We start from the raw sequence: 22,956 nt of genomic DNA on the forward strand, positions 1-22,956 counted from the left end.
GATTTAAAGTGCCTTATTTTCGCTATCTTCGAAACCACTATCCATTTTCCTGTGACGTCATACAGGGCTGCCAATGTAAACAAACAATGGGAATACCACAGCAAGATATAGTGACATTAACTCGGATTCAGACTCGGATTTCAGCGGTTTAAGCAATTCAACAGATTTCGCATGTATTGAAACGGATGGTTGGAGTATGAAAGTATTGAAGAAGAAACTGAAGCTATTGAGCAAATAGCTATTGACGCTATTCATAGCCATAGCATGGCCGAATAGCTGCGTTAGCATCGCCGGTAAAATGTGCGGACCAAACGATCAGGACTTTCGCATTTTGTGATAATGGAGCAACTTAAATCCGTTGATTGGTAAGTGTTGTTTCTGCATTAAATGTGGGCGGAAGGAAACGTAATATAGTTGCAAATGCATATGCAGGTAATTCATACATCTCTGTTCCATGTCTGCTTTAGCACCACCGGTAAATAGCATGTTAGCATTGATTAGGTGGCAGTCACGCCGCGACCAAATATGTCTGATTAACACATAAGTCAACATCAACAAAACTCACCTTTGTGATTTTGTTGACTTTATCATTGCAAATGCATCTGCAGGTTATCCATACATCTCTGTGCCATGTCTGTCATCGCCGGTAAATAGCATGTTAGCATCGTTTAGCGTAGCATGTTAGCATTGATTAGCATAGCATGTTAGCATCGATTAGCTGGCAGTCATGACGCAACCAAATATGTCTGATTAGCACATAAGTCAACAACAAAACTCACCTTTGTGATATCGTTGACTTTATCGTTGCAAATGCATCTGCAGGTTATCCATACATCTCTGTGCCATGTCTGTCATCGCCGGTAAATAGCATGTTAGCATCGTTTAGCGTAGCATGTTAGCATCGATTAGCATAGCATGTTAGCAACGATTAGCTGGCAGTCATGACGCAACCAAATATGTCTGATTAGCATATAAGTCAACAACAAAACTCACCTTTGTGATATCGTTGACTTTATCGTTGCAAATGCATCTGCAGGTTATCCATACATCTCTGTGCCATGTCTGTCATCGCCGGTCAAATGTGAAGACACTACAGCACATTCATTGGGGGTCTGGCGGCAGACACTTTCGCATCTTCGGTGCAACTTGAATCCCTCCCTGTTAGTGTTGTTACACCCTCCGACAACACACCGACGAGGCATGATGTCTCCAAGGTTCCAAAAAATAGTCGAAAAAAAGAAAAATAACAGAGTTGAGACCCGTGTGTGTAATGTGTAGAAAATGAAAATGGCGGCAGTATTACCTCGGTGACGTCACATACTGGAAAGCAGTCGAAAAAACGGAAAATAACAGAGCTGATTTGACTCGATGCGTCTGATGTGTAGGGAAAAATGGCGTTGAGTACCGATGTGACGTCACGTTCTGACGTCGTCGCTCAGAGAGGCATAAACAGAAAGGCGTTTAATTCGCCTAAATTCACCCATTTAGGGTTCGGAAATCAGTTAAAAAAATATATGGTCTTTTTTCTGCACCATCAAGGTATATATTGACACTTACATAGGTCTGGTGATAATGTTCCCCTTTAAGTTTGAAGAGTTTCTTGAAGTGGATTATATTAGTACATTGTTTGATTGCTTTGCTTAATCCATTCGATAATTTAATTCCATATACAGATACACTGAAGGTCTTAAGTGTTGTACGTGTATACAAATGTTGTAAATTAAAATTTTCTCTAAGATTATATTTCTCTTCTTTTTTTTAGAAGAATTGTTGTATATTCTTGGATAGCAGGTTATTGTTTGCTCTGTTCATAATTTTAGCTGTTTGCAAATTCACTATGTTGTTGTATTTCAGTATTTTTGATTCAATAAATAAAGGGTTTGTATGTTCTCTATATCCATCATTATGTATTATTCTAACTGATCTTGTTTGTTACACCGTTAATGAATTAAGTGTACTTTTGTAGATATTTCCCCATATTTCTACATATTCTTGTGGTTAAAAAAACGTTCAGCTGTAATTCTTGCATTTATTTTAGTTTGATTGATTGATTGATTGATTGATTGATTGATTGATTGATTGATTGATTGAAACTTTTATTAGCAAATTGCACAGTACAGCACATATTTCGTACAATTGACCACTAATTGGTAACACCCGAAATAAATCAAATCATGGTTAAGTATAGTGTATGTTTTATGTCGACTAACATGTTTTTTAATTCCATATTTAATTGGTGGGGACTATTAAAAGTTGGATTTAGTAAAATGGGAAAATGTAATCGACGGATCAGCTTTAAATAGATTGTGCTAACTTTAAATGAGTGCCAATAATCACTGCATGCCAGCACTTGGCCTTCACTCTATGGATTTAATGGATGACCTTTCCTGTTGTTATTAAAGTCCAAATGAGGAGTCCCATTAGCAACCCAAAGACTTCCATTAATGGAGGTTTAACTGGAAAATATTCCTTCTTTAGGGGAACAATCGAAAATATACAACCATAATCATCAAGCCAAATGTCACAGAGTTTATTTACATGGGGAAACTTTCCCAAACAAAGCAGTGATTATCTGTCCACGCTGATCTCCTTTTGCATTTGTCTCCTCGTTGCAGGTTTTCTCAGCACCGGCGACCAGTCGGCCAAAGGCAATTATGGCCTCCTGGACCAGATTCAGGCGCTGCGCTGGCTCAACGAGAACATCGGCCACTTCGGGGGAGACCCGGAGAGGATCACCATCTTTGGGTCGGGTGCCGGGGCGTCCTGCGTCAACCTCCTCATCCTGTCCCACCACTCAGAGGGTAAATGCTGCGAAACAAACTGTGTAAATGCAAATATTAGTCATTGTTAGTCCTACTCCTTTGTCAGTTACGTATATCTCGTGCAGTTCTCTCAAGAAATAACAATAATTTACAAGGTTTATTTTTATCTGGGCTTCACGGTGGTAGAGGGGTTAGTGCGTTTGCCTCACAATATGAAGGTCCTGAGTAGTCAGGGTTCAATCCCGGGCTCGGGATCTTTCTGTGTGCATTTGCATGTTCTCCCCATGACTGCGTGGGTTCCCTCCGGGTACTCCGGCTTCTTCCCACTTCCAAAGACATGCACCTGGGGATAGGTTGATTGGCAACACTAAATTGGCCCTAGTGTGTGAATGTGAGTGTGAATGTTGTCTGTCTATCTGTGTTGGCCCTGTGATGAGATGGCGACTTGTCCAGGGTGTACCCCGCCTTCCGCCTAACTGTAGCTGAGATAGGCACTAGCGCCCCCCGCGAACCCAAAGGGATTAAGCGGTAGAAAATCGATGATTGGATGGAAGGTTTATTATTATGAAAGTAAAACAGTTTGAACAGGCTGAATGATAGGGGTGTCCGGATACAATAATGATGTAAGATATCGGTCCCACATCAGCAAAAAAAAAAAGATATCTAAAATCTTCGATATAAGCTCCAATAAAAGCAGTCATGCAGCGTGTTTACTTATGCAAAGCTGTACAGACAGTTAAGGTAAAAGTTGAAGTACCACTGATAGTCACACATACTGTGTGGTGATATTGTCCTCTAAATTTGACCCATCCCCTTGTTCCACCCCCTGGGAGATGAGGGGAGCAGTGAGCAGCAGCAGTGGCCACGCTCAATTTGGACTCTTGATGCTGAGTGCCAATCAGGGAGGCAATGAGTCCCATTTTTATAGCCTTTGGTATGACTCGGCCATGGTTTGAACTCACAACCTACCGATCTCGGGGTCCAGGGCGGACACTCTAACCCAGGGGTAGGGAACCTGTGGCTCTAGAGCCAGATGCGGCTCTTTTGATGACTGCATCTGGCTCTCAGATAAATCTTAGCTGACATTGCTTAACACGATAAGTAATTAATAATTCCGCTGGTAATCACAGTGTTAAAAATAACCTTCAAATTATAAAACATTCTCATGCATTTTAATCCAACAATCCGTTTTCTATCGCACCTGTTCAAGAGGTCGCATTAATGGTAAGAAGTATTATACTTATTATTGGTTAACTTTTAGAATAACAATTTTATTAAAAAGAATAAGAAACTTACTATACTCTAAAAATGTTGGTCTTACTTAAAAATGCACGCATTTAGTTGTATTCAGTGTTAAAAAATATTATATGGCTCTCACGGAAATACACTTTGAAATATTTGGCTTTCATGGCTCTCTCAGCCAAAAAAGTTCCCGACCCCTGCTCTAACCAGAAGGCCACTGAGCAGGTAAAGATCTTAATGTCTTCCAATAAGCACACACGTCTGAGCTTTTCTTTGAGTAATTTGACTTATCAACCCTCTTCTAACATACAAAATATTAAAAGTATGTATCTACTATGATTTGTGCTGATATTGTATAGGATTAATATTGGTGTGATATCAGAAGTGAAAAAGTTGATTATGAACACCCCCAGGTGAATATTTTTACTAAATTAAAGTTATTTTTTGGGAGTTTTGAACTGCTACTGAACAATTCTGGAACACTGATTTTGTCCTGTCCACTTGTATTTAGTATTTTATCAGACAGTCCAAGTGTTCCTTAACAGGAAGCTCTAACGACGAGGCTCTGGCTTCTCCTTGATGCTATTGTTGTGCTGTACTGTGTTTGTTTACCAAGTAGACACATGACTATGGACATGATACTTCCTGTCCTTCAGTTAATGTGTACGGTGTGGAAACACGTACGAGTGTGTCGTGTACAGTCATGGTCAAAAGTTTCCATACACTTGTAAAGAACATAATGTCATGGCTGTCTTGAGTTTCCAATAATTTCTACAACGCTTATTTTTTTTGTGATAGAGTGATATGAGCACATACTTGTTGGTCACAAAAAACATTGATGAAGTTTGGTTCTTATATGAATTTATTATGGGTCTCCAGAAAATGTGACCAAATCTGCTGTGTCAAAAGTATACATACAGCAATGTAAAAATTTGCTTACATGTCCCTTGGCAAGTTTCACTGCAGTAAGGCACTTTTGGTAGCCATCCACAAGCTTCTTGCAAACTTCCGGTTGAGTTTTTGATCACTCGTCTTGACACAATTGGTGCAGTTCAGCTACATTTGTTAGTTTTCTGACATGGACTTGTTTCTTCAGTATTGTCCACACTATTTGGGAAAGCAATTCTAAAACCTTAATTCGAGCCTGATTTAGCCCTTCCTTGACCACTTTTGATGTTTGTTTGGGGTCATTGTCCTGTTGGAACACACAACTGCGCCCAAGACCCAAGACCAAGGTTGTCCTGAAGAATTTGGAGGTAATCCTCCTTTTTCATTGTCCAATTTACTCCCTGTAAAGCACCAGTTCCATTGGCAGAATAACAGGCCCAGAAAATAATACTACCACCACCATGCATGACAGTAGGCTTGGTGTTTCTTGGATTAAAGGCCTCGCCTTTTCTCCTCCAAACATATTGCAGGGTAATGTGGCCAAAAAGCTCAATTTTTGTTTCATCACATGGACAAATATTAGACCTTCTGGATTTAAGTTCTGTGGTCAGATAAAACAAAAATTCAGCTGAAACAAAAAAATAAGACTTGTAGAAATTATTCCAAACTCAAGACAGATATGTTCTTTAGAGAACTTTTGACCATGACAGTACATGCATCTAATACTGCAACAACAAAGTCTGAGAACTTGATTCTCAAAGCCCAAGGCCAACCCAGGCAACTCCATGTTTGATCTGCGTTGTGTCCTTGTCCGTGGACTGACAGGGGACATTACCCCCCCATTAGTTGGCCCCCTGGCTGTGTTAATGGTCCATTGCTCCGTTGCAGAGATCTTTTGGCGCCATCAAAAACTCACATCCATCCAACCTCCTGCTCCCCATTAGCCGCAACACACACACGCCCAAAGGGGGTCTCGGCGGTAGAGCGAGAGGCCCACGGAGCAATCCACTTTGTTCTGGAGTCGGATCTGAACGGCCGCTGACCCGGAGCCAAACGGCCCATATCACACGCCTTTGATCCCCCACCTACCTCTAGTCCCTCGACAGAAACGCTCTTCATTGAGTGAAGAGGCAAACTGCAAAGGACAGAAGCATGGATGAGATAAGAATATGTTGATCCTCAAACACTAGAATGCATTTTCATAGCACTTTTCTATACACTCAAAACGCTTCACAGAAAACTGAGAACAGAGAACCCATCATTCACTCCACACAATGGTGGTAGGCAACATTTGTAGCCACAGCTGCCCTTTCGCACGGAAGCTCGAGTCGAACCTGGAACCCTCAAGTTGCTGGCACAGTTGCTCTGCCATCTGAACCACACCGTCACTGTGTATGTTGCATGAAAACATTCCTGTCACTAATTTTGACTTGCTTTTTTGTTTGTGTGGATGACCTCTTGACCCTTCATAATAACCAAAACCAAATCATTGTAAAGCAGTTTGCGCCCTGCGCCCCCTCTAGAAAAACCCTAATATTTACAACACTTCTTCTTCACATGATAACTATCACACAAAGTCCAGGGCCTGCTACCTGTGCCTTTGACCTCTGGCCCAGGGTCGCCGGAAGTCTTACTTTTAAGATGGTGCCAAGTGTCCGAATCCGTGAGTTTTAGGTGTAAACGTACAAAATGAGGTACCGAGCTAGCCTGAAACGTTAGCATGTTAACATTAAAATGCTAAAACGTAGCATTTTTGCTAACGTTGGCATGCTGACAGTTAGCATGTCTCACTCACATACCGTATGTTCCGCACTATGAGGCGCACCGGATTATAAGGTGCACCTTCAATGAATGGCCTATTTTAAAACGTTGTTCATATATATATATATAAGGCGCACTGCATTATAAGGCACATAGAATAGACGCTGTAGTAGAGGCTGGGGCTACGTTTTGCATCCTTTAGATGGAGCTGCGCTAAAGGGAATGTCAACAAAACAGTCAGATAGGTCAGTCAAACTTTATTGATGGATTACAAACCAGCGTTCTGACAACTCCGTTCACTCCCAAAATGAATAAACAGCTGTTTTATTATTTTCTCCGATTCAATAAACACGTACAAAACAGTCTGATACTGTTACTGTAAATCAAACGTTAGTGCAATCACAATATAGTAACACTCGAAATAGTGCAAAGCAATAATATATCAATAACTCAACGTTGCTGAAACGATAATGTCACACAACACACCACACAAAATAAACACGTAAAGCTCACTTTATTAAGTTATTCCTCATCCACGAATCCCTCAAATTCTTCTTCTTCAGTGTCCGAATTAAACCGTTGGGCGAATACGACATCCAACATGCCCGGCTCCGTCTCGTCAAAGTCATCATTAAACGAGTCAGTATCGCTGCTGTTAATGTTAAATTCTCTTGCTGCTGCTCTATTCCCGTGTTCTACTGTGTGACTGATCGCCTTGAGTTTAAACTCTGCGTCGTAAGCGTGTCTCTTAATAGGAGCAATTTTGGGGTCTTTACATAAACACACAGACACGGCACGCCTCCCGCAGTCATATATCCCAGCATGCACCGCGCACTTCTTCTTCCACGGGGGAAAATTAAGTCGGAGGCTGCTTACCGTAGTTGCGAGACCTGTTGTGGCTCAATAGTGGTCCATATATAAGGCGCACCGGATTATAAGGCGCACTGTCAGCTTTTGAGAAAATTTTAGGTTTTTAGGTGCGCCCTATAGTGCGTAAAATATGGTAGTTATTTTTACAAATATGTTTTATTGAATTTAACAGTAAAAATCACATTTGACAATCATTCTTTCCTCATGCAGACCCTTCATACATGCACACATCCACTCCTCCACACTTGATTGATTGATTGACTGAAACTTTTATTAGTAGATTGCACAGTTCAGTACATATTCCGTACAGTTGACCACTAAATGGTAACACCCGAATAAGTTTTTCAACTTGTTTAAGTCGGGGTCCACGTAAATCAATTCATGCACGCTTGAGGAGAGAGGTGCACTTGGGCTTTAAAAACTCAGGGTTTACAGTAGACATTATTAGAAAACGTGCCCAGATATTGTACATATCCATCCATCCTGCACTGGCTCAGGATCATTAGACGATTCAGACCAAAGCAAGATGGATGAATACTGTTTTCCTTGGCATCAAGGATCCTCAGGAAGTGATCACTAGATCACCTCCCGAGGACCTCTCCACCAATCACACTTAAAAAGGAAGAAGAAAGTCACATTTTCCTGGCTTGATAAGATGCAAAAATAAAAAATAAAAATAAAAAGTCCCAAAAAAAGCAAGTAAACCATGACATAACCATATCAAAAGTGACACAAAAAAGCAATAGTATACTTGTATGATAACATTTTTTGCTAGCGTCTCTCACATTAGCTTTTTTGCTACTTTCTTTGTCTACGAGTTTACATGTCACTCATAGAATATATTCATAGAATGGCAGTTTTCCACCAATACAAGGCCTCTCAGCTGCAAAGCCACGCCCACATATCTGTCTCTCACGCCTACATATGTCATACTGCTGAAGAAGGAAACGTTAAAGATAATGAATGACAAATAATGCTGATGAAGTTGCTAATTGTTCGAATGTTGGCTCCAAACGTGTGAGGGTGCATGGTATATTGAATAAAGACAGTTGGAAAATTGTCCAAATTTATCTGTTCTAAAAAATATGTCTTAAAACAGGAGCTAAATAATGACATTAAGACCCAGGATAGCTGAGCGGTTAAAAGCATTGGCTTCCATGAAGGGGTAATGGCTTCTATACCTAGTCAGGTCATTAGGTAAATTAGAAATCTCTGAAGTTTTGTTTCATCTCCATCGTAGTTTATCAAGACGGGCCGTTGGTTACATTTGTCATTTAGGGCCTGAAATCGTCCCTCAAGAAGACCAAGGATTGATCAGTGGTTCGCACTTGGCCACCAACATGAAGTACTTGTTAACTTACACAGATCCACTGTTTTGTTTGACCTATACCATAGTGTAACTAAGACAGGGTTCCTCAATTACATTTTTTATTGGAGCCAGGAATGTTTTCTTAAGCGCAACTGTGTTTTACCTCTATCATAGTTCACTGATTGCATTATTATGAGAGCAAAAATTTTGCTGTAACACGACCCAGGATATTTCAATGGTGAAGATGGATGCCTCTCACTCAGTAGTACGGGGATCAATTCCATTATTTGGAAGGTCTAGTTTTTTGTTTCACTTCTATCATAGCTTAATGATTGCATTTGTATATGAGCAAAAATAATGTCTTGATAGGACCCATGATAGCTCATTGGTCAACACTGTGGGCTCCTAATACAGGGGTAATGGTTTTAAATCCCAATTGGTTTGATATGTAAATAAGGTTCAAAATGTTGTTTAATCTCAATTTTAGTTTACTACGACAGGTGTCACGATTACATTAGTGAACGAGCCAGACTGCACATGCAACAAGGTTTGCGTAGCTCAATAGGTAAGACTGCTGCCTCTCATTCAGTAGTACTGGGTTCAAAACCAAAACCATGACTTGAAAAGCTAATTTTTTGTTTCACCTATAGCATAGTTTACTTATTGTATTTTTATATTATGAAAAATAATGATATTTGTTCATATACAAATACAATCATTAAACTATGGTAGAGATTAGACAAAAAGCTACTTTTTCCAAGTTATGAATTGGAACCCAGTACTACTGACAGAGAAGGAGGAGTCTTAACCATAGATCTATCCTGGCATTTGATGTGACCAGATTTTCCAGAATATACAAATTAAATCAGTAAACTAAGATAGAAGTGAAACAAAAAACAAGACCTTCCAAATTATGGGTTTGAACCAAATCGTACAGGGCAAGATGCAGCAGTCTTAACCATTGAGAAATCCTGACAGCCTCTGATTTGATAATTTAGCTCATATCCAAATTCAATCATTAAACTATGATAAAGGTGAAACAAAAAAAATAAGTTCTTCCAAATGATGGCTTTGAACCCAGTAGCATTGACTACGAGGAAGCAGTCTTAACCATCAAGCTATCCTCAGTGTGGTTGTAAGTGGAGTCTGGTCTGGCTTACTCACTATAGTAATCATGACACCCATCCATCCATCCATCCATCATCTTCCGCTTATCCGAGGTCGGGTCGCGGGGGCAGCAGCCTAAGCAGGGAAGCCCAGACTTCCCTCTCTCCAGCCACTTCGTCTAGCTCTTCCCGGGGGATCCCGAGGCGTTCCCAGGCCAGCCGGGAGACATAGTCTTCCCAACGTGTCCTGGGTCTTCCCCGTGGCCTCCTACCAGCTGGACGTGCCCTAAACACCTCCCTAGGCAGGCGTTCGGGTGGCATCCTGACCAGATGCCCGAACCACCTCATCTGGCTCCTCTCGATGTGGAGGAGCAGCGGCTTTACGTTGAGCTCCCCCCGGATGGCAGAGCTTCTCACCCTATCTCTAAGGGAGAGCCCCGCCACCCGGCGGGGGAAACTCATTTCGGCCGCTTGTACCCGTGATCTTATCCTTTCGGTCATGACCCAGAGCTCATGACCATAGGTGAGGATGGGAACGTAGATCGACCGGTAAATTGAGAGCTTTGCCTTCTGGCTCAGCTCCTTCTTCACCACAACGGATCGATACAACGTCCGCATTACTGAAGACGCCGCACCGATCCGCCTGTCGATCTCACGATCCACTCTTCTCCCACTCGTGAACAAGACTCCTAGGTACTTGAACTCCTCCACTTGGGGCAGGGTCTCCTCCCCAACCCGGAGATGGCACTCCACCCTTTTCCGGGCGAGAACCATGGACTCGGACTTGGAGGTGCTGATTCTCATTCCGGTCGCTTCACACTCGGCTGCGAACCGATCCAGTGAGAGCTGAAGATCCCGGCCAGATGAAGCCATCAGGACTACATCATCTGCAAAAAGCAGAGATTTAATCCCGTGGCCACCAAACCGGATCCCCTCAACGCCTTGGCTGCGCCTAGAAATTCTGTCCATAAAAGTTATGAACAGAATCGGTGACAAAGGACAGCCTTGGCGGAGTCCAACCCTCACTGGAAACGTTTCCGACTTACTGCCAGCAATGCGGACCAAGCTCTGGCACTGATCATACAGGGAGCGGACTGCCACAATAAGACAGTTCGGTACCCCATACTCTCTGAGCACACGGTCGAATGCCTTCTCCAAGTCCACAAAGCACATGTAGACTGGTTGGGCAAACTCCCATGCACCCTCAAGAACTCTGCCGAGAGTATAGAGCTGGTCCACGGTTCCACGACCAGGACGAAAACCACACTGTTCCTCCTGAATCCGAGGTTCGACTATCCGGCGTAGCCTCCTCTCCAGTACACCTGAATAAACCTTACCGGGAAGGCTGAGGAGTGTGATCCCACGATAGTTGGAACACACCCTCCGGTCCCCCTTCTTAAAGAGAGGGACCACAACCCCGGTCTGCCAATCCAGAGGCACCGCCCCCGATGTCCACGCGATGTTGCAGAGTCTTGTCAACCAAGACAGCCCCACAGCATCCAGAGCCTTAAGGAACTCCGGGCGGATCTCATCCACCCCCGGGGCCTTGCCGCCGAGGAGCTTTTTAACTACCTCAGCGACCTCAGCCCCAGAAATAGGAGAGTCCACCACAGATTCCCGAGGCACCGCTTCCTCAAAGGAAGACGTGTTGGTGGGATTGAGGAGGTCTTCGAAGTATTCCCTCCACCGATCCACAACATCCGCAGTCGAAGTCAGCAGAACACCATCCGCACCATACACGGTGTTGATAGTGCACTGCTTCCCCTTCCTGAGGCGGCGTATGGTGGTCCAGAATCGCTTCGAAGCCGTCCGGAAGTCGTTTTCCATGGCTTCCCCGAACTCTTCCCATGTCCGAGTTTTTACCTCGGCTACCGCTAAAGCTGCACACCGCTTGGCCCGTCAGTACCCGTCCACTGCCTCCGGAGTCCTATGAGCCAAAAGAACCCGATAGGACTCCTTCTTCAGCTTGACGGCATCCCTCACTGCTGGTGTCCACCAACGGGTTCTGGGATTACCGCCACGACAGGCACCAACAACCTTGCGGCCACAGCTCCAATCAGCCGCCTCAACAATAGAGGTTCGGAACATGGTCCACTCGGACTCAATGTCCCGCACCTCCCTCGTGACATGTTCAAAGTTCTCCCGGAGGTGTGAATTGAAACTCTCTCTGACAGGAGACTCTGCCAGACGTTCCCAGCAGACCCTCACAATGCGTTTGGGCCTGCCAGGTCTGTCCGGCATCCTCCCCCACCATCGCAGCCAACTCACCACCAGGTGGTGATCGGTAGAAAGCTCTGCCCCTCTCTTCACCCGAGTGTCCAGAACATGAGGCCGCAAATCCGATGACACGACTACAAAGTCAATCATGGAACTGCGGCCTAGGGTGTCCTGGTGCCAAGTGCACATATGGACACCCTTATGTTTGAACATGGTGTTTGTTATGGACAATCCGTGACGAGCACAAAAGTCCAATAACAAAACACCACTCGGGTTTAGATCCGGGCTACCATTCTTCCCAATCACGCCTCTCCAGGTTTCACTGTTGTTGCCAACATGAGCGTTGAAGTCTCCCAGTAGGACAAGGGAATCACCCGGGGGAGCACTTTCCAGTACTCCCTCGAGTGTACCCAAAAAGGGTGGGTATTCTGAACTGCTGTTTGGTGCGTAAGCACAAACAACAGTCAGGACCCGTCCCCCCACCCGAAGGCGAAGGGAAGCTACCCTCTCGTCCACTGGGTTGAACTCAAACGTGCAGGCTTTGAGCCGGGGGGCAACGAGAATTGCCACCCCAGCCCGTCGCCTCTCACTGTCGGCAACGCCAGAGTGGAAGAGGGTCCAGTCCCTCTCGAGAGAACTGGTTCCAGAGCCCTTGCTGTGCGTCGAGGTGAGTCCGACTATATCCAGCCGGAACTTCTCTACCTCGCGGACTAGCTCAGGCTCCTTCCCCCCCAGTGAGGTGACGTTCCACGTCCCAAGAGCTAGCTTCTGTAGCCGAGGATCGGATTGCCAAGTGTCCTGCCTTCGGCTGCCGCCCAGCTCACAATGCACCCGACCTCTATGGCCCCTCCTATGAGTGGTGAGCCCATTGGAGGGATGACCCACGTTGCCTATTCGGGCTGTGCCCGGCCGGGCCCCATGGGGACAGGCCCGGCCACCAGGCGCTCGCCATCGTGCCCCAACTCTGGGCCTGGCTCCAGAGCGGGGCCCCGGTGACCCGCGTCCGGGCGAGGGAAATCTGAGTTCATTTTGTTGTAATTCCATAGAAGTCTTTGAGCTGCTCTTTGTCTGATCACTCACCTAGGACCTGTTTGTCTTGGGAGACCCTACCAGGGGGCATGAAAGCCCCCAGACAACATAGCTCCTAGGATCATTGGGACACGCAAACTCCTCTACCACGGTAAGGTAGCAGCTATCATAGTAAACTACAATCAAGGTGAAACAACATTTTGAACCTAAGTTACATGTCAAACCAATTGGGCTTTAAACCCAGTACCCCTATATTGGGACCCCACAGTTTGGACCACTGATCTACCCTGGGTCCCATCAAGACATTACTTTCACTCATATACAAATGCAATCATTAATCTATGATAAAAGTAAAACGAAAACAAGATCTTCCATATTGTGGATTTTAACTCAGTAATACTGAGTAAGAGAAAGCAGTTTCAATCATTGAGCTGTTCTGGGTCTTGTCACCAGCTGTTTTCACTCTTATACAAATGCAATCAGTGAACTGTGATAGATGTAAAACAAAGTAGCTCTTAAAAGAAGATTCCGGGCCCAATGACAAATATAATTGATGAGCCTTGTCTTAGTTAAACTACAATATAGGTGAAACAAAAAATTGGAGCTCTGTATGTTACCTAGCTCCAGGACTAGAATTCTAAACAATTACCCCTTGTCGATGGCCAAGTGTGAACCACTGATCTATCCTTGGTCTTTTTGAGGGACGTAGGTGAAACAAAACTTGGAAGATTTTTCAGTTACCTAACGACCTGACTGGTATTGGAACCCATAACCCCTTTATGGAAGCCAAAGCGTTTAACCGCTCAGCTATCCTGTGTCTTGGTGTAGTTATTTAGCTCAAGTTTAAGACATTTTTTTGAACATATTAATTTTGACAATTTTTCAACTGTCTTTATTCAACACATGTACATGTTAGCATGCTAACAAGTTGCATGTTTCACATACCAAGTTATATAAATATAAGCTGTATGGCTGTGGTATTAGAGAAAAAAAAAGTTAAAATTAGCAAAAAAAAACGTTAGCATGCTAACATAAAGCATGTGTCATATACCACGTTTTATGACTCTAAGGTTTATGGCAGTGGAGTTTGAGAAATAAAAGTGTAAAATTTGTCAAAAAGTTAGCATGTTTTACATACTAACTTATATGACTGTAAGCTATGGCTGTGGAATTAGAAAAAAAAAGTGTAAAATTAGCCCAAAACATTTTCACTTTAATGTTTGTTTGCTAGCATGGTAACATTAACATGCTATCAGTTGGTATGTGTCACATACCAAGTTATATGACTCTAAGGTGGAGGGTTGCGGAATTAGAGAAAAAAGTGTAAAATTAGCTGTGCCAACCTCAGTCTGCCAACCTTAGGGGCATCGACAGAAGTTCCACTGAATACTGTATCACGTTCATAAGTGGACTATCATACACCAGAAAATGAAAGGCTACGACTAGCATTGCTTTTTGTATGCGATCATGCTAAATTTGACAGACATGTTTTATACAAAATCTCATTATATGAAGTCTTATTTCCATTCAAATTTGACATCTGACTGACCCAAGACTTGTGTTCATTCATCAGGGAGGCCTAACCCAGCTGCAGTGGGATGCTAACATGTATTAACACGTCACCTCACTGTTGTCACCTCATCACAACCATCGTCTTCTTCATCACTGACGCTGTGTGTGTGTCATCCCTCCCTCCCACCTCACCCAGTTTCCTCTTCCAGGGGTGCCAGGTAAGGAGTACACCTCCCAGGTTCCTGCCACCACACATGTACCGAATAGAGGGCGGGTGATAGAATGCCTGATGTGGCAGCCGAATAGAAGACTTTTACGCAAGAAAGAATTTTTGAAGAAAACCTCCCGTCTCGTCTGCGCCCGTGCTTCTCGTCTTATAATTGATTTCTGAGGGAAAGCGGGCTTAATAATTCACTGGCCGCCACTCTGAAGCGGAAGAAGAAAAAGAGCGCGAGAGGGTAGACGAGTGACGCGGGCACCCCCTCTAACGAGCCACTTGGGCGGTGGGAGCGACAGAACTAAAGAGTCAGAGAGACTTAAAGAAGACGAGCGAGACCACCACGGTTAGAGGAGGACAGCTCCTCTCATTAGGCTCCATATTCCAGCTTTGAAGACATTCTTAAAAAATTTAAACTTGAAGGATAACTACGCTCAGTATGTTAACGATGTTGACAACGTTGTAAATGGCGTTCTTTTCCCTTTCCAGGGCTCTTCCACAGGGCCATCGCCCAAAGTGGAACGGCCATCTCAAGCTGGTCGGTAAACTACCAGCCCTTGAAATACACCAAGATCCTGGCCCGCAAGGTGGGCTGCACCTACACCGAAACCGCCGACCTGGTGGACTGTCTGAGGCGCAAAAACTTCAGGGAGCTGGTGGACCAGGACATCCAGCCGGCTCGCTACCACATCGCTTTTGGCCCCGTTGTGGATGGAGATGTGGTACCCGACGATCCTGAGATCCTCATGCAGCAGGTGAACATTTTTTCTGGCCTATCCACATTTTCATTTATGAGAAAAGCTAGAATCATTGCAATTATTATTGGGCTTATGAGCTTCATTGATTGGAGCTCTCAAATAAAACGCTTGTATCTCAAATCAACGTCTCACATTAAAATTAATTTAAATCAATTGGTGCTTGGACCACCAAAAACAGCACAATGCAATATGTCTTTTAAAAAGAAAAAAACTAACTTTTAAATAAGAGATATTGTTTAAAAACAGTACAATATGATGTATTATAAACAACGACAGTAGTTTTATAAATTATTGTAATAATAATGTACAGCATTTACCTTGCAGAGTAGACTCCTACCTTATCTCCTTCCAGCTGTTTCTCTGTTAAAGGGGAACATTATCACCAAACCTATGCAAGCGTCAATATCTACCTTGATGTTGCAGAAAAAAGACCATCTATTTTTTCAACCGATTTCTGAATGGGTGAATTTTGGCAAATAAAACGCCTTTTTGTTTATCGGCCTTTTAGCGATGACGTCAGAACGTGACGTCACCGAGGTAACACACCCGCCATTTTCATTTTTACATTACAAACACCGGGTCTCAGCTCTGTTATTTTCCGTTTTATCGACTATTTTTTGGAACCTTGGAGACATCTTGCCTCGTCGGTGTGTTGTCATAGGGTGTAACAACACCAACAGGGAGGGATTCAAGTTGCACCACTGGCAAGAAATCTGCCGCCAGACCCCCATTGAGTGTAAGCACATTTTACCGGCGATGCTAAGACAGACATGGCACAGAGATGTATGGATAACCTGCAGATGCATTTGCAACGATTAAGTCAACGAAATCACAAAGGTGAGTTTTGTTGATGTTGTTGACTTATGTGCTAATCAGACATATTTGGTCACGGCATGACTAACAGCTAATCGATGCTAACATGCTATGCTAATCGATGCTAACATGCTATTTACGCTAGCTGTATGTACATTTGAAACTAGATACCCACATTTAATGAGAAACAAACACTTACCAATCGACAGATTTAAGTTGCTCCAGTGTCACAAGATGCGAAAGTCCTGATCGTTTGGTCCGCACATTTTACCGGCTATACTAATAAGGCAGCCATGCTATGGGCCGCTTCATTAGGTACACCCATGCTATGGCCGAATAGCGTCAATAGCTATTCAATTTCTTCTTCAATTTCGTTTTCGCTATCTGCATGTGTAATCTGTTGAATCGCTTAAGCCGCTGAAATCCGAGTCTGAATCCGAGTCAATGTCGCTATATCTTGCTGCGGTAACCGCCGAATGTTTGTATTGGCAGCCCTGTATGACATCACAGTCGCATCGCAAATAGCAAAAATCAAGAACTTTAAAGCTTTTTTTAGGGATATTCCGGGAGGTGTAAAATTTTGAAAAAAACTTCGAAAAATAAAACAAGCCACTGGGAACTGATTTTTATTGTTTTTAACTCTTTCGAAATTGTTATAATGTTCCCCTTTAAACCCACCATCAGCAACCTCTCCATACTTTCTGGGTAAATGTAGTTGATATATTATTTTAACATTCATTCTGCTTTACTAGGGTGCAGACTAGCAGTGATACACTCCAACTTCTTCACCAAGCGGACAATTTTGCTCAATCAATCAATCAATCAATCAATCAATCAATCAATCGAAGTTTATTTATATAGCCTTTAATCACGAATGTCTCAAAGGGCTGCACAAGCCACAACCACATCCTCGGCCCAGATCCCACATCAGGTCGAGAAAAAACTCAACCCAATGGGATACAATGAGAAACCATCGAGGGGACCGCAGGTTTTCGGGATTCCCCCACCCCTCGACTGGTGCAAAGGACGTCGAGTGGATCTAGTTAATAATGTGAGAGTCCAGTCCATAGTGGGGCCAGCAGGAGATCATCTTGAGTGGGGACAAGTCAGCAGCGCAGAGACGTCATCAACAGATGCACAGATGTGTGGTCCACCCCAGGTCCCGACTTTGAACAGCTTGCACTTCATCTGCGGTCACCTAATATCAATCAATCAATCAATCAATGTTTATTTTTATAGCCCTAAATAACTAGTGTCTATAACCTCTCCACGCAAGAGAGGGGGGCATAGCATAAAGGAGACGGCAGATCAACTGGTCTAAAAGGGGGGTCTATTTAAAGGCTAGTAAAGGCAAATTAGTGTTAAGATGGGACTTAAATCATGTTTTGATGATTTGTATTTAAATTCTTCAATCAATATAATCCATTTCTCCTTTTCAGCGGTGTCCTCCACACTCACTTTCATCCTTCCCGTGGTTTGAAAACAAAGTTTAGGCGATTTCTAGCTTCAAGCAAATGCTGGTCAGATCTTACGGGATTCATTGTGAATTTGCTACACCAACTAATTAATGGCTTGGATGCTGGTAAGTCAAATTTTTGACAGACAGCTTTTATCTCAAAACAAGAGTTGGGGCACTTATAAGTTAAGGTACTGGAAAACTTGGCAACTATTGTGAGTCACAGTGACATGCAGTGAGATTTGAGGTTGGGGAGGCACTGACCCACTAGTCAGATGTACAAACATACGTTACGATGCTAAGTCACTGACTCACAAGTCAGATTTATAAACATGACAGCATGATGCAATGGCACCGGCTCAAAATAACAAAAACACAGTATGATGCTAGAATGAAACATTTCAAAACACTCAGTACACAATTAACATAGCAACTGCAGAGCAGACACTCGATAGTATATCTTACATTTACTTGTAAATGAAGTCCATCTTTATTTGTGGCTTCAATTGTCTCATCTACCTCCACTTTGACAAATCTGGCTGCATTGTTTTCCCTTTTAATGTAATTTCTTATAGGCCTGGGCTATATGCCCTTTTAAAAATCTCAATATTTTTAGGCCATATCGCGATACACAATATATATAGCGATATTTTGTCTGAGCCTTGAATTAACACTTGATACATATAATCACAGCAGTGTGATGATTCTATGTGTCTACATTAAAACATTCTTGTTCATACTGCATTAATATATGCTCATTTTAAACTTTCATGCAGACAGGGAAATCACAACTAAGTCATTTTATCAAAACTGTATTTATTAAACAGTTATTAAGCAGTGGCACGAACAATCATGTCATTTCAAAACAGAAAGTGCAAGATTGTCAGAGACATTTTAAAACAAGCTATTTGTTGTTATCCGGTTCCTGGATCACATCTTTAGTCTGTTTTTGAGTCCTTTTTGGTGTTTTGATTATTTTTGGACTGTTACGATCCCTAAGTTTGTGTGTGCACTTCCTGTTTTGGTTACCATGGTTACTTGATTTGTTCACCTGTTTCCTTACGCACACCTGTTGGCAATAGTTTACTTTAGTATTTATAGCTGCCTGCTACCTCAGTTCATTCTTGGTTCGTCACTTGCTATATGCAACACGCACGTTTGATTTCTCTAAGTCCTTGTCGTTTGCTAAGTTACATCTTAGCTTCTGTACGCTCGGCACGCGCTTCTGTGGACACTTTAAACTCGATGCTAGTTCAGCATTAGCTTCTCGTGCGCTCCGGCACGCCTTTATTTCGCTGTTTTGTACAAGTGTTCTTTTATCATTTTGTATATTAAAATCAGCTCCTACCTGCTATCCTGTCTGTCTGGTCCCACTGCATCCTGGGGTGACACCTTCGCGCATAATTATGCGTTCCAAACGTGACACTATTAGCGTACATTTGTGCATGGCGTCAGTAGGATGATATATCAAAACAACACTAAATAAAAGTGCACTTTTTGTACAGAGCGCCACTACAATAGTTTAAAACAAATAAAGTGCACTTTTGTGAATGATGACACACAAGATATTTCAATAAGTGTCAAATAAAAATGAGCTGCATAATAGGAATTAATGTAGTATGTCCCACGGTGTTGATCTGGAAATAGTTGCATCGGCATTTTGTGGTTGTGGCACCGAATGGAGATGTTGACATGCGGAGTAAGCACTATTCATTCTCTCGCGGGTGACTTTTCAAAATAATGCTACAAATTAGCGGTGGTGCTACTTTTTGTAGAAACGCTTCTGCCGCATAAATGTTCAACATATTCCCACTTGAAGCCAAACCACCGCCAGACGATGGATACCCTGCTGTTTTTCTTGGGAATTAATTCTTCCTCCATTTGTTACCAGATTCGCACCTTCTCTCTCTCGTATTACCACTTGCACCATTCCGCTAGCATCACAGCTAACGTTACCATGTCGCTACCTCTCTGCTCCGCGGGAGCGTACGACGTTGCACACATTACAGTATGTCACGTGTGTAAGAAGGTGCGCTTTTTTTAAGTCTCTGTGAGAAGGAGAGACAAGAAAGAGGGAACAACACATGCAGTTTAATGCCCGCAGCGAAAAGCAACTGCTTGAGAACGTATACTCAAATATCACGATAGAGTAATTTTCTATATTGCACAGAGACAAACCCGCGATATATCGCGTATATCGATATATCCCCCAGCCCAAATTTCTGATCACATCACTTACTGCCTCTATCAAATCATTCTGTGTTCTGTGTGATTTGCCAGTAAACACAGTGGATGTTTCCAGGTGTTTATCTTTCTCTGCATAAGAGTGCAATAGTTTCACATAATTACCACAATTGGAAGAACTAGCACGCTCATCGTTACCACCAAATGCACGCTCCTGTTTCCCCAAAAAGCAAGTGGCGTTTATCAGGTCTTTTAATATTTCACGATTTTCCCTTACGTTGGCATTGTGAATGCTGATATTTAGTCTCCGTTGTTCATTTAGAGCCAGATAAATACGTGATATTCCAAACATTTTTAAAGAAATCTGACCTTGAATGTGGGCAGATGAGTTTGCATGATTTTCGAAGCTTGTTGGTAGGTTTTTCAGATCAGTGTAACCTATTTGGGTCCAACCATGTTCACTCAAGAATAAAAGGCAGGGAAAGCAATTAAGCCTTTTTTTGTAGCACAGCCACAAAGCCGTTATTTTCCGGTACACAAATCATTTTGAATTTAAGGCGTTATATTCTGTCCTCGAACCACACACGTTTGCGTCAAATCTGGCAGCTCTGAAGTTGGTCTCCCAGTATTAATGACTTCTTTGTTACGGTAAAGCGGGGAAAGAAGGACACAGCACGAATGCAAGGGCGTTTTTTAACTCTATTTATTGTTATACAATAGTATGAAGTGTGAAACGAGGAGAAAATGTGTATGTGTGTGACTATGTGTAGCGATTATCTGAGGAGTGTTACCTGAGTGTTACCAGAGTGTTGAGCTAGAGGCGGAAGTCCATGGAGGGCAAGGCAAGCTCGGAGATCCAGGGACCAGCAGGAGGTCAGTGGCAAGAGCGAGCCGTCAAAGTCCATGTCCGGGTCGAGATCCAAAGAGGCAGCCAGGGAACCAGAGGGAATACTGGGAGACAAGAGACATGGCTCGTGACCAGGAAACGGAGGAATACTGCTGGATGGCGACAAAGGACACAAAACAAATGAACACGGAGGAGGAGAAACACTGAAAGAGAGAGTGTGTACATAGAGCTAGACATGTCGGCTTACCGTACGGAACAGGTAGCAACGTTCTGCCCTGGAATGCAGGTTTTCTCTGGCTTAAGAAGTACAGGGGACTCATCGGTGTCAGGTGTGTCGATTGCTGATTGTTTGCAGCCGTTGGCTGCAGCAGGAGATGAGGGCCCGTGGGCGTGTCCCGAAGCGCAGTCCACAGAGCGCACTGAGGAATGCGCAGCGGCATGTACTTGCGGCGTGACATTCTTGCTTTGATTGAAATTCCAGTCTTGAAAAATTCCCTCTTTTAGAAATCAAATCCTACATTTTTAGGGCGAAAAAGCATCCCAGTTTGCGGGAAGCGTAGCAGTTTTTGTCTGTTGTTTTATTCTTCTACTTCTAAAGGGTTAACCAATGTTGGCAGTTCATGAAATTATGAACTGCAAGTTCACAATAATCAAGTCAAGTCAAGTCAATTTTATTTATATAGCACGTTTACAACAACGTTTACAAAAAAAAAGCATAGAGCAACAGAACCACAAAACAAAAAGAACATAATGAATGAGCTGAACAAAATATTGCTAAAAGCAATACGGTAAAAAGGGTCGAATAAAAAGTAAAACATTTGCTAAATAAAAATCATAGTAATAAAAAGTGCGACAAATAGAAAAATACAACTAAAGCGAAGGGGTCGGGGGGTAGGACTAGAAAATGGTGGCCTAGTGGGCAGACTCAGCTCAGGTGAAAGGTCAGCGAGAAGAGGTAGGTCTTAAGAAGGGTTTTGAAAAGCCCCAGGCTCTGGGCTGACCTAATGTGGAGTGGAAGGCTGATCCAGAGCTTAGGGGCGGCAACGGAAAAGACTCTGTCCCCTCTGATCTTTAGCCTGGATCTAGGGACCGCCAACAGCAGTTGGTCAGCTGACCTTAGGGCTCCAGACGAGGTATGATGATGCAGAAGCTCGGTCAGGTATTGTTGGGCCAGACCATTTAGGGATTTAAAAACAATTAAAAGTCATTTAAAATCAATGTGGTAAAGGACAGGGAGCCAGTGGAATGAGGCCAGGACTGGGGTGATGTGCTCGCGTTTTTTGGTGCTGGTGAGGAAACGGGCAGCCGTGTTTTGCACAAGCTGCAAACGGCGGAGTGATGCCTGATCAGTGCCAACGTACAGTGAAATATATCGCCCCCTACTTTGAGGCAGAGATACTTGCTGCCTCATGGCCTGCCTTTTCCCCCGTAGAAAAAAGCACGCGCCCCTTAGCACGCAAACACTCAATACCCTTCGTGTGTAACGGTAGAGGCACCATATATATCTGCCTCACTTCTCGTCTGTCTTGTTATTTTGATCAGGAAACATGGAATTTCCGCAAGTTTGATCATGAAAATGATCCAAATATACAGGAACCACACCAAAATCACATAGAAAGCATAGACCAAAAGAGAAATATTATTATTATTATTACTTCGTTTTTGAACATCTCATGGTTAAGCCTTTTACCCCCTGGTGGCAAGGTGAAGCACTGCCTCACTTGCCTCCCCTGACAGCACGTCACTGGTTAGTGTGTGTATGATGGCGAACATTTATGTACTGAAGCGGTCCTGGGGCCTCATGTAACCAAAGTTATGTGGATTTCCTACTAAAAATAGATGCATGTTCAAATCCAGAAAACTGCGTATGCAAGTAAAAATTCAGATGTATTTACATGTTTGCACACATATGCAAGCACATTTCTTTGTTACATAGCAATCTACTTGGAATAGATCCTAGATGTCTACATAGCTTGGCACGTCCA

The 22,956-nt window shown here is 43.2% G+C and overlaps 1 protein-coding gene across 2 annotated transcripts in view; it reads left to right on the top strand.

Moving 5' to 3' along the window:
- LOC133560381 (neuroligin-2-like) overlaps positions 1-22,956 on the top strand; it is a 384,294-nt gene that overhangs the window by 346,565 nt on the left and 14,773 nt on the right. For both annotated transcript variants that reach the window (XM_061912840.1, XM_061912841.1), the window contains 2 exons: positions 2,616-2,801; positions 15,403-15,668. In XM_061912840.1, the coding sequence (XP_061768824.1) occupies positions 2,616-2,801; positions 15,403-15,668 (452 nt within the window). The remainder of the gene's footprint in view (positions 1-2,615; positions 2,802-15,402; positions 15,669-22,956) is intronic.

This window comes from Nerophis ophidion, linkage group LG10, assembly GCF_033978795.1.
Source record: "Nerophis ophidion isolate RoL-2023_Sa linkage group LG10, RoL_Noph_v1.0, whole genome shotgun sequence".
In the NCBI taxonomy this organism is placed as follows: Eukaryota; Metazoa; Chordata; class Actinopteri; order Syngnathiformes; family Syngnathidae; genus Nerophis; species Nerophis ophidion.